Below are 12121 nucleotides of genomic sequence, written 5' to 3'. Positions count from 1 at the left end.
AAAAATGTCTACAATTCTGTGTTTTTCTGTCAATATGGGGTGCTGTGTGTACATTAATGAGGAAAAAAATGAACTTAAATGATTTTAGCACATGGCTGCAATTTAACAAAGAGTAAAAAATTTAAGGGGGTCTGAATACTTTCCGTACCCACTGTAAATTAGAAATGATAACTAGGAAGCTTACATGTATTTGAATTCATCCTATGCTGATTTAAGTTCTGACTATAACGGTCTCTGTACAGTTTTCATCTTAAATACTGGATGCCTGGGAAGGAAAAGGCCATGTGGTCATAAAAAGAGAACTATATTAAAAGCTCCAATATAGTAAACAAATATATATATATTGATTATAAAGCAGGCTGAGGGCCTTTATAAAATATTGTGAAAGTATTAAAATAGTCAATCCACAGAGAAATGCGCACAGCCTTCTGGATATATAGATATACACATAAATAAATAAGACAGAAAATACCTCTACATTGTGGTTACTGTCATTCTCTGGCTGCAATGGCGGTACAGAGATGCAGAGAACTCAGATGACCCAGAAACACTAACCAATCCGAGCAGAATGGGTTTTTTCGGGATTAGGTCTTTTTTCGAGACAGGCGCTATAGTGTCTCAGACTTTTCGTTTTTAACATCAAAGCACTTAAAAAAACGTTCTAGTAGAAACCCAAAACACAAGAATGAACCTTAAAATTTGCATAATACGAGACCTTTAAACTTATGTTTACTGTAACACGTATTTCTGCCACTTATGCTATAAACAGTAACTCACTATGGCTAACTTTTGGTAAACAGTTGCTCCAGCATACACAGAGCAACATTAGCTTTTATTTGGAGTTGACAAATGTTAGTCCAATATTCAGTCCCTTTTATCTCTGTCTTTGGTCTCCACCAACTCCTGATTGAAATATCTTTAGCTTCTAAATGCTGCACTATATTCACTCCCTACTTGCTAAATTTTTCTGTCTGCTGTTTGGTGCTGAGCAGGTAATGCACAGAGGGTTTAACCAAAAGTATATTTGTGGGCTGTAAAAGCCAGACAATGAGATGATAATTCTGTGTTCATATTTTAAAAAATGCCACTTTAAAATGAGAGTAACAAATCACAAAGGTAAAGTTACATATGCAAGAAATAAAGAGTAGACTGTTTCTACAAACACACTTTCTCCGACTGAAGTTTAATCAAGAGCACTTCTGACTCATCTTGGGGTGACCTTTTAATCATTGTGGTCATCTATTTCTATCCTTAACGGACAGATGTAGAGACTAACACCAAATAGGGCAAACCCAAATCAGGGCAGATCCCTTGTTGTTATGAGCGTCAACCCTCCCCCTCCACCTACCAAAAATCATTGCTGGCTCCTTCTTATCCAAGTGTTTATTAGATGAGACACGGGAGCAATGACCGAGCTGAGTAGATAGGTCAGCCATATTTGGAAAACCTGGATCATAAAAGTAAGTGTATGGCTGTGTCGCTGTCTGCATTTAAAAAGCATCGTGTGTGTATTTGTTCATAAACCCTATTTTTCTTTCACTGTCTGAATAAACCTGTATTCACTCAATTTTAGCACCTCTTTAAGCTAACAAGGAACTTGTTATACATTGAACTACCCAGCTAGTAGTTAAAATTAGCTCCACCAGCTACAACATTGAAAGGGGAAGGGTGTTTGTTACATTCCCATAAACAAAAGGATTGAAGGACAGGGGTCGAAGGATGAGAAACACAAATACTGCAAAGTAACACAAAAATGGGTCAATTAGTGGGTTTTGAAAAGGCAAATGGAGAAATTCTGATCAAAATTTTGGACACATGCCACACCCTGAGCAGGGATCTGCAACTCCCTTTTAAACCCACTCTGACTGTCGCAGTCACCTGTCTCATTGCAATCAGCTGAGGGAGAACGCCACAGGTGCATTCTCTTAGCTTCTGATCACCTGTGATCGAGAGCTTCCCAAAGGGATCTTTAACTAACCTAACCTAATTTTATACATCAAAGTCTGTTTACAGCTCTCCAGGAGTTCTGCTGCATACTTTATGTGGAAAAAGTTGTATTAAGCCTTTTGTTGCTCCAGAGGGAGCTACTTTATGTGGAGGTGGATAAATGACCTCAAGTCACTGGTAAGTCACTTCAGTCAGTGTCAGTTTGGTTTAAAGAATACAGTTTTAAAAATGAAAAAAAAAAAGTCTGCTTGAGGCTAGCAGCTCGCTGCGATATTAGCTGGCTACCAGCAAAACATGACCTAATCACTGACCAGAATGTCTGTGGTCAAAAATGCACGATACTGTAAGCATTTTGACATGGTAGAATGTGTTGAATTAAAAAAAATATTTCTAGTTCTGCTGCATCATTTTTTATCTTATTCTTCAACTTTAGTCAAAATGACAAGCGTGCAATGCTGAATCTGAAGTTCTTTTAAAATACTACTACTTTCCTTTACATAATGTAGTATCTCCTACCTCAGTACAGGATCTGATTTTTCTTTTAAACACTGTATAACCCGAAGGCTGAGTAAAATGACTCAAATAAAATTTAGGCCACATGTAGAGTTGCATAACCCCGTCCCACTGCAGTGTGCCCCAGTCTGATCTGATGGCATATGGTGCCTTCTGCTCCGCCAATCGGCCCTCGAAGGCCTCCTGCTAAAAATGAGAGATATGGGGGAGGCTTTTTGGGGTTCTAACTTTCCAAATCTGATTATCCCATGATGGAGGCGGTGCCACCGTGTAGGACTGTGCCACTTTGTCAAGACCTTGTGCCCCATTTTTGGGTAAACGCTTGCTGTAACTATTGTGTGGGTCACACATGCAAAGTGTAGCTCACTTGCAGAGTATTTCCGATATCAAGGAGGAAAGGGGAGGAAGTGTAAACTTAAATCCACTATATAGGGCAGAATTATATTCCCTGGAGGAAAACATATGACAGGAAATGAGCTAAGTGGGGATGTTGACTGACTGATTGATACAAGGCGCGTTTGACTGTGGTGAGACTCATTTTGGCTTGACTGGAAGTGGCTGAGGCTATATGGAGAATACACGGTCAGATGGGAGATTGACTGCAGCCATTTGTGAGTCCTATCAGCACTTTTAACAGCTGGAAGTGGTCCACACTTTGAGGAGGAAAAAAAAAAAGAAGCCGAGAATTGATTTACTAAGCCCTGGCAATGATGCTGCAGTGATACCATTGTGTCAGTTAGGGAGTTTTTGTTGCATCATGCATATTATTCTCTCTCATTCACAGCATGCAGCTACAGTATCACAGATGGCCTCGTTTGAACAATTAAAGGAAGATTACCCAGCAGTTTAAATTGCAAACATTGTCATTGACATGCTGCTCTGGTATATGGGGAGAATAGGACTTGAGTATACATATGAGCATGAGATTGATTTACTGCCTCCTGGAGGTATACGCTCTCCGGTTGTGAGTGTGTATGTTTACATACCGGTATAAATCGTACATGTGAGGTTTGTGTGCAGAAAGAGACAGAGGGTGACAGCGAGAGGACGTGACCAGTCTGATCCTGAGTGGGCAGACAAGTTATAGCACACATCAGCGCTGGTGTGGGTGATGGTCCGTGGAGTGTGAAAAGAAGAGGTTATTGAGCAGGACGGGCACGCACTGGAAGTTATAGGAACAAGCATCAGTGAAATTCCTCACCCTGTCAGCAATAATGTAAAAAACGAGGCTGTGAAATCATGTAGAAACATATGTTATGTACATGTAAATGTTAACAATGCAGGTTGTGGTCACAACTGCTGCTTCATTTAAAGAATGGCGTGCAAGAACAGATGATAAACACTTCTCACCTCACTAACCATGAAGACTGAATGATGAAGCATTGAGGTATGCCCTTGATAGAAATAGAAAGTTAACCCACTGTATCACAGCTGCATTTGCTCAAAGTGTACTTGACATAAAGTAGTCGCACTAAACAGGAGAGAGAAGAGGACAAAGGGATTCAGCATTTCTCAAAGGCTGGAGAAACACAATATCACTGTGTGTGTGTGTTTACACACAAATAAAAGCCAGTTAGTACAATCCAAGACAGCTGTTGTCCAAGAATGATGCACAAAGAAGAGATTAACCAGAGAGGTCTGACGCACATTTCTACCACAGTAACTGAGGCAGGGTTGAAACACTGCAGGGCTGATGGACTGATGAGAGGCAGGTGAGCAGACCGAGAGAGGTGATGAGCTGATTGATGGCAGGTGCGCAGGTGAACAGGGATTCAGGAGCATGGGGAGTGAGTGGCAAGAGGGGAATGACAAAAACACAAACACAGGGAGACCAACAGGGGACACAGCCAGAGAGGGAAACAGAAAAAAAGGGAATAATACTGAGGCGGAAAAAAAAATCGTACTGTGTTTATGAAGCTTCCTTACCATTCGTTATGAGTTCAGTGATTGTTATTCATGAGGGCATTTCAACCATGACTGTACATCTTTTAATGTATTAAATTAATGAGGACAACATATTTGGGAGCAACAATGCTTGTCTTTGAGTAACCTGATTACCTTTTAGTGCTTTAGTCCGAGTCTGTCCACTACGGGGTGCTGCTGGGTGACGCACATTGTATTCAACAGAAGAGAGAAACCAGTGGGGCCACTTTTACTCCACACAGATTGCAGAGTGTGGGGTTCCTTCCTTCATGGAAGAGACAACTCGGCAACATATAGATCTCAATTTCAATAAATGCAACACATAATATCAGATGCTTTTTTTGAAAATGACTATGGAAGAAGTTTTTCCACATATGGACGCATATTCCAGAAAAAAATACAAATAAAATACAAGAAAATTAGGGATTATAGAAAGGTAATGGTCTAAATTATGATCTGTTATTTAAAAATGATCACAAGTCAAAACTGAGAAAGAATTGATGCGGTGTTAATTCAATTTTTAACTTTCATCTTTGTCATAGTTTGTTTTTTTAAAACCTTGGAAAACATATTGATGGGGGACTTCTATTTCAATGCTGAGTTACATACAATAAATGCAGACACAACTCAAACAAGTAAACAATAGCAATAACAGAAGAATACATGACTATATAAATTTAAATAAGAAACAAAATGAAAAGCAATGACAGTTAATACAGAATTAATACATTTAGCAGTTAAACCCTGGAATTGTCTCTGTGGTATTAACAAGGTCAACACTGTCTTTGATTAGCTACACTTATTTGTCAGGGATTGTCTAAAAACATGAATAAAAAAATGCTATTGTCTTTCCTGTTATTTTATTTCACACTTTTCTTGTAAGGTGAAAACTACATGCTATGAAAACATGCCATGAGGAAACATGGTTTGCCATCAACAGGGGACGGCCGTCGTGTCTCCTGCAGTTTAAGGAAACAGTAGATGTGGATGTTTATATTAACTTTATCATCTCTGGTCATGTTTTCAGCATTTTTAATAGCAGTCACAACAGACCTTATGGTGAAGTTACATATATCATATCAGATTATAGAGTCTGTAAAAAGTATTGTTCTGTTAACATAGAAGGCTTGAATACAGGGTTGAGTTGAGATACTATGTAAAAGGGAGGTTCCACACCAAATATCAACAACCCATGGGGAGGGTTTTGCATGAGTCCTCATCATAGAGTCCTTTATTCAATGTTGATGTGTTTAATGGTGGTAGAATAGTCAAGTTGAAATGTCAAGGAAGTTGGTAGGTAGGCAGATATCTTGAATTCCCCGGAATATTTATTTAAAGTGCTCTCCATTATATGTGTAACTCAGGCAAAATACATCAAAAATGTACAAGAAAAATAATTCATAAACTTACAGGCAAACGTAACAAATTGTTAGTGGCAGCTCAGACATCTTCTCTCCACAGAAAAACAAAAACAAAAAACAACTGATTTATATGGGGTGTTTAATTTACACTTGGGCAGATTCAGCCGGTACCATCACATTGAAGGTTAAACTACACAGTAACAGTAATACAAATAAATCCACCAACATTTCTGGACTCATTAACAAGCTCATTCAAATCACTAAATATTTTTCTTAAAGGTAAGTTATCTTCACACATTACTTTAGAAAACAAACACCAAACGAGTCATACAGAAGAGATAACGCTCTACTGTGTTTGGCCCATCACCAACACCTTATAAATTAGGAAACGCTGGTCCCTTCCAAACAGTACGACTGCATAGTGGGTCTAAGCAAAGGAACACACAACTGTGAGTATGAACAAAGGAACAAAACTTTAACAAAGTTCAAACCTGATAATAAAGACAACTGAACTACCCCATATGTGTTTGCTTTAATTTACTCAAGTGCTTTGATGCAAACAATAACATATTAACACAGGCCAGCCCGGAATGTTAAGTGGATGCACCGTTTCAATAGTAACATTGTAAAAGAACATGAGCACGTGTAGAAACATGAATGAAATGTGTAAGGTGAACATGTCAGGGATACGTTCAAGAGTGGTCCCATCCCCTTTGGCACATAGTCTGTCATTTATAAATACCTAATCATTTTTTTCCAACCTGGAAACCAAAACGTTGTTCTTATTAACTGCTCAACCCTTACTTGTAGAACATGAAGACATTTAGGGAAAGCATGGACCAACAGGTGACTTTTCCTCTCTTTTTTTCTCATTTTCCAGGTGGGAATTCCCAAACCTATTGTGACATCTTCTGCTTAAGCACATCCTACTTCTGAGCAAAAGCCCACGCCTTTTTTTTTTGTGTGTGTTGTTATACATTCTTCCGTCATCTGTGCGCTTTTACGCACAGCTACATGATGAGCGCGTGGACGTTTCGGTGCGCTCTCTTGACCTCGCTCTGCCTCTTTTTACACTGTTCGGACACAGTTTCGACTTTCGAGGTGACACTGCTTCACACCAACGACAACCATGCACGGATCGAGGAGACCAACGAGGACTCGGGGAAGTGTCCTGCTGGGGGTCCTTGCTTCGCTGGGGTCGCCAGGAGGTTCACTAAAGTGTCGGAGATCCGGAAAAGGGAGAAGAACGTGTTGTTTCTGGATGCTGGAGACCAGTTTCAGGGTACAGTTTGGTTCAACTACTATAAAGGAGCCGAAGCAGCGCACTTCATGAACAAACTGGGCTATGATGCTATGGTAATCTTTTAACTGTGGTTGGTGATACCGCTGAATATGGTTGTTTGTAGGCGTTTGATGCTGTAATAGTAGGACTGTAGAGTACGTTTTTGATTAGATAAAATCAGAGTTTAACAGTTATTTTGTATTAAAGGCTTTTGGAAACCACGAGTTTGACAACGGAGTTGAGGGTCTGATCCAGCCCTTCCTGCAAAATGTAAACTGCTCTATAGTGAGTGCCAACATAAAACCTGACCAGAGTCTGGCCGCAAAACTCAGCGGCTACTACCAGCCCTACACAGTCTTCAATGTGGGCTCAGAGAAAGTGGCTGTGGTCGGTTACACCACTTCAGAGACCCCCTTCTTATCCATGCCAGGTAAAAGTATACTCTTTGACTGATGAAATATGTATGTATTATTTGCCACAGTTTAAACTCTAGTCCAGCATGGATGAAGCTCTGACCAATCATGTAATGAAACTTGCATTTAAAACACTCTCTGGAGATTTTTTCAGTGTGGTTTTCAGTCCCATTTTTACCCCTGTGTGTTAGGTCCACACCTAAAGTTTGAGGATGAGGTGGATGCACTTCAGGCTCAGGTTGATAAGCTGGAAACCCTGGGATATAATAAGATAATCGCTCTGGGCCACTCTGGCTTTGACGTGGATCAAGAAATCGCCAGGCGTGTGAGAGGGATTGACGTTGTTATTGGAGGACACACCAACACATTCCTCTATACTGGTATTTTTTTTAATCCTATTTTGTTCAGTTCAGGTCTATTGTAGTGGCTGAAGTGTACAACTGTGCATGCAACTGTGCTCTGTTTAACAGTTTGTATTTCTGTTTTTTAGCTGCTTTCTTATGTCTGCCTTTTTTAGCATAATCCAGATACTTAAACGATGCTTCATAGATGCAACAAATAAGTTCAAATCTGCAAGAGAAAAAAAAGCATGGTTTTACCGTCACTGTTACAGGAAGTGAGAAATGGTGCACTCACTGCAAACTTTCTTGGCAGGAAAACCCCCATCCACTGAAGTGCCAGCAGGTCCGTACCCTTTTATGGTGAGGTCTAATGATGGGAGAAACGTGCCGGTGGTCCAGGCCTTTGCCTTCGGGAAGTACCTTGGGTATCTAAAAGTTACCTTTGACGAGGCTGGGAATGTGGTAAAAGCAGTTGGAAACCCCATCCTAATGGACCGCAGCATACCTCAAGGTAGACTGCAATGGCAGCCTGAATGTCATCACACATGGCCCGAAATTTTTTTATCATGTTTACACAGCTCTTGAAACAACAGCTTGGACTCCTTCTTGTAGATATTATTTTAAAAATTCCTAATGCATCTAGATGAATTGTGTTTCTTGTTTTCATAAATCCTTTCTTTACATTTGTTCTGTAACTCTCTCAGACCCAGATGTCTTGGCTGACATTGAGAAGTGGAAGGAAGACTTGGCCCAGTATTCCTCACAGTATGTCGGACAGACCTTAGTGTACCTCAATGGGACGTTCGAAGAGTGTCGATTTCGGGAGTGTAATCTTGGAAACCTGATCTGTGATGCTATGGTAATAATTATCAGACATAGTTGCTCCCTCTCTGTTTTTCAGTTTAACCACTGTGACGCATGTAAATACACCCCCTCCCACCCCCACCCCCAAAGACACACACTCACACACACAGACACACCCACACAAGGGTGAACTCAGGTCCTGCTTGTGCATGTTCAGCATCTGGTTTTCAATTGTGGAATTGGCAGCTTTGGAGGGGGCTGACGTACTGTAAATACAACTTAGCTAATCTTTAGGCACAAGAAAGCAACTCTTTCTGAGAATTAGAGTTTAACTGCTGTATAAATTTTTCCCCTCTTTTGTGTTGCCAGATTTATCACAATATAAAGTATTCCAGTGAGCTGCAGTGGAATCATGTGGGCATATGTATGCTGAATAGTGGGGCCATACGGACAGCTATAGACGAGCGCTACAAAAATGGTGCTTTTCTTTCACTGAGTGCTTCATTAAAAAGGCCACTTTGCACTGGCTGCAGCTGTAGTTTCATAAATAACATTTGCCCTCGCTTTTAGGTTCCATAACTATGGAGGAGGTCCTTACTGTCTTACCGTTTGGAGGAACCGTTGACTTGGTCCAGATAAAGGGGTTGACAGTGAAAAAGGCGTTTGAACACTCCGTTCACAGACATGGAAGCATGTCTGGAGAATTTCTTCAAGTCTCAGGTCTGTCGTCTGGCCCCTTTGCTCCTCCACCAACACCTGTTCCATCCATCCATTCAGTCCTCTAGAATAATATTAACTGTTACTGGTCAGATTTTTTTTTTGGCCTTTATTTCTCAGGACAGCTCAAGATTTGACAGGAAAGGAGAGAGAGAGGGGGGATGACATGCAGCAAAGGTCTAAGTAAAACCCAGGCTGCTGCGGTGAGGACTTTAGTTGGTAATGTGGTAATACCAGATACTGATGGAGGCATTTTATGTTTGGACAGAGGCGAGGCCAGGTTATTTGTTTCCCCATGTCCAGACTTTATGCTAAGATAAGTGACTGCTGTTGGTAGCATCATTTTCGACTAAAACACACCAGAGTGACTCTTTTCATTTGACTGACAAGAAAATGTATTTCCCAAAATGTCACACTGATCCTTTAATTGTTTTACTTGTTACTGATGTCCACAGGGGGACAACCTTCTCTTAAGTAATCATAACTTGTCCCTATTTCTTTCTCTGGCATTTCTAGGCATTCACGTTCAGTATGACCTCTCCAAACCAGTTAACCAGCGTGTAGAGTCTGTGTCCATGCTCTGCAATGAGTGCCGTGTGCCCAAGTATGAACCGTTAGACCTGGAGAAGACGTATACTGTGGTCATGTCTTCATACATGGTGGATGGAGGTGATGGCTTTACCATGGTCAAGGAGGAGTTACTGAAGCATAACACAGGTGGGCGGCAGAGGCGCTTCAGTTATTGTGTGTGAGATAGGATGAGCGTTTACTTTAAATTCAATGTTACATTTGTTTAGTTGTATGTATAAAGTCTTATTTGCCTTTAAGTTTCACCTCTTAATACTAATAAATAGGTTTCAACAGATCAGTAAGAGCACATAGAAGAAAGAGGGGAAGCCAAACAGTGCAAAAAGTTCTGAAAGGCAGGATGTTGCTTCGGGAGGAGCGGCAAGCTTGAAACGTGTTGCACCCGCGCAAATTTCACCCAAGCATGGCCCCGATTACATTGACGAATTGTTGGTCAGTCCATCTACTACTTTGCTCCAGACGGAAAGGTCTCAACAACCGATGTCTAACTAAACATTTGAATTTGTCCAGCACTTTGGTTTATGTCTCAATACTATCAAAACTGATGGCATTCCTATCCGCCTTAGTTCTACTTGGTGTTTTTATTAAATGCTAGCACGCTAGTCAAAGATGATGAGCATGGTAAACACCAGCTTGACATTAGCATTGTTATTGTAGCATGTTAGCATCCTTATGTTAGCATTTGCTCAAAGGACCACTTTAAGGCTATGTGCTAAATACAGCCTCACAAAGCCATTAGCATGTCTGTAGACCCTTATTCTTGTTTTTTTGTATTTTCCTGCTCTGCAAAAAATAAGATTACAGTTTTGCCTTGGATTCCCCTCTTTCATCTACACATTGAAATGCCTCACTTTATGTCACTCACTTCAAATTAATGCAGGATCATTACGACTGCAGCTGTGCTATAAAAGACACAGCGGGTTGCAGTCCGTCCATCAGTGATCAGATTTTAGGCAAGAGTCCCTGTCCGCTCATTTAAAGAGGTCACCTTTTAGTGAACATATTTAAACTCACTCTGGTGGGAATGTTTCAGCAAAAGCAGATGCGTTTTTTTTAAATTGCTCTGCAGCTGCTTCACAGATGTTATAACACTGTAAAAATAGAGAACGGGTGTTTTTAAGCATGGGCAGCAAGGAGATCCAACTCCATTAGGAAATGATCATAACACCCACCAAATACTAACTAAGTGATCATTTTCCCGCCTCTTGCAGGTGACATGGACATTTCTGTTTTTTCCAAATACATCTCTGACATGAAGCGTGTGTACCCAGCAGTGGAAGGCCGGATCACGTTCAGCAACTCACCTGCCATTCAAGCCTACAGCCTTGGTTTGTTGCTGCTGGGTTTATGTCCGTCCCTGACACTCTGATTGGCTTTGTACACTCTGGGAAAGTGTGATAAACTGAGGCACGTTTGGCTGCTTGTGAACTCCTCTGGGATCTGCCTTTCCATCTCACTGCCTTCAAGGAGAACACGGATTGCAGCCTCCGTCTCCTCCGGATAGATTCTGTCACTCAGTGATTTAAACGGCTGATTATATGAACTGGGGACAACAGGAATTCTGTATAATAAAATATTTCACACGTGTGCCTATGTTACAACTGAATGAACTGAACTCTAAATATGAAAACAGTAAATATATATTGGATATTATTAGGCTACTTAAATTGCATGGAAATCATTTTGGTAGGAATGTATTTTTTTCTTGTCAATCTAAAAGAGCTGAAGGAAGGCACTTTCTCAGGTGTTTTATGCATATTAAAAAAATTAATTGTCACCAGAATGTGTCATGAATATATATTGAACTACCAGTACTGCTGTTAATCCTCTTAATTGAATCTTTGTTGACAAATGTGTTTTAAATGATTAATTATGTATTACATTATTGTTTGGATTGTTTTACATAATTTATAAAACAGTCCCTTAGGAATGTTTAAATTGTCCTGCTGCAGTACTTTAGTTTATAAAACTTACTAAAGCCTGAAGTGAACTTTTAAAATGAATAGTTGGCCTACCTTGACTATATAATTCCTGTTGTCTGTGTTGCTAGGCAACATGTAGCAACACACCAAACAGCCGCATGGGGAAAGGGCTACGTTTCTGCTACCAATATAAAAATACTGATAAAAACTGAATGCTCTAAATCGTGAAAGCTGCTCATGCAAATATCAATTACAACATCAAGCATCACACAAAAGATTTAACACAATTAGCTGTTGGAGGCTTAACAGA

The 12121-nt window shown here is 40.3% G+C and overlaps 1 protein-coding gene across 1 annotated transcript; it reads left to right on the top strand.

Annotated features, from left to right (window-relative positions):
- Positions 1-6755: 6755 nt before the first annotated feature.
- On the top strand, positions 6756-11666 carry LOC310955183 (snake venom 5'-nucleotidase-like). The gene is made up of 9 exons (XM_083924951.1): positions 6756-7100; positions 7234-7456; positions 7631-7819; positions 8094-8291; positions 8485-8639; positions 8954-9062; positions 9155-9304; positions 9818-10018; positions 11101-11666. Exons 1-9 carry the CDS (start codon positions 6759-6761, stop codon positions 11256-11258), a joined length of 1725 nt encoding a protein of 574 aa, XP_083781077.1. The 5' UTR covers positions 6756-6758; the 3' UTR covers positions 11259-11666.
- The last annotated feature ends 455 nt before the right edge of the window (positions 11667-12121 follow it).

This window comes from Echiichthys vipera (assembly GCF_963691815.1).
Source record: "Echiichthys vipera genome assembly, chromosome: 12".
Lineage (NCBI taxonomy): Eukaryota > Metazoa > Chordata > Actinopteri > Perciformes > Trachinidae > Echiichthys > Echiichthys vipera.
This window is presented reverse-complemented; position numbering and strand designations above follow the sequence as displayed.

What these genes read in the sequence shown, in the direction of transcription:
- LOC310955183 (XM_083924951.1), top strand. Translation starts at nt 6,759, where the DNA reads ATGATGAGCGCGTGGACGTTTCGGTGCGCTCTCTTGACCTCGCTCTGC. An exon ending in CAACACATTCCTCTATACTG is followed by an intron (nt 7,820 to 8,093) that starts GTATTTTTTTTA and finishes CTTTCTTGGCAG; the next exon opens with GAAAACCCCCATCCACTGAA. An exon ending in GTTACTGAAGCATAACACAG is followed by an intron (nt 10,019 to 11,100) that starts GTGGGCGGCAGA and finishes CGCCTCTTGCAG; the next exon opens with GTGACATGGACATTTCTGTT.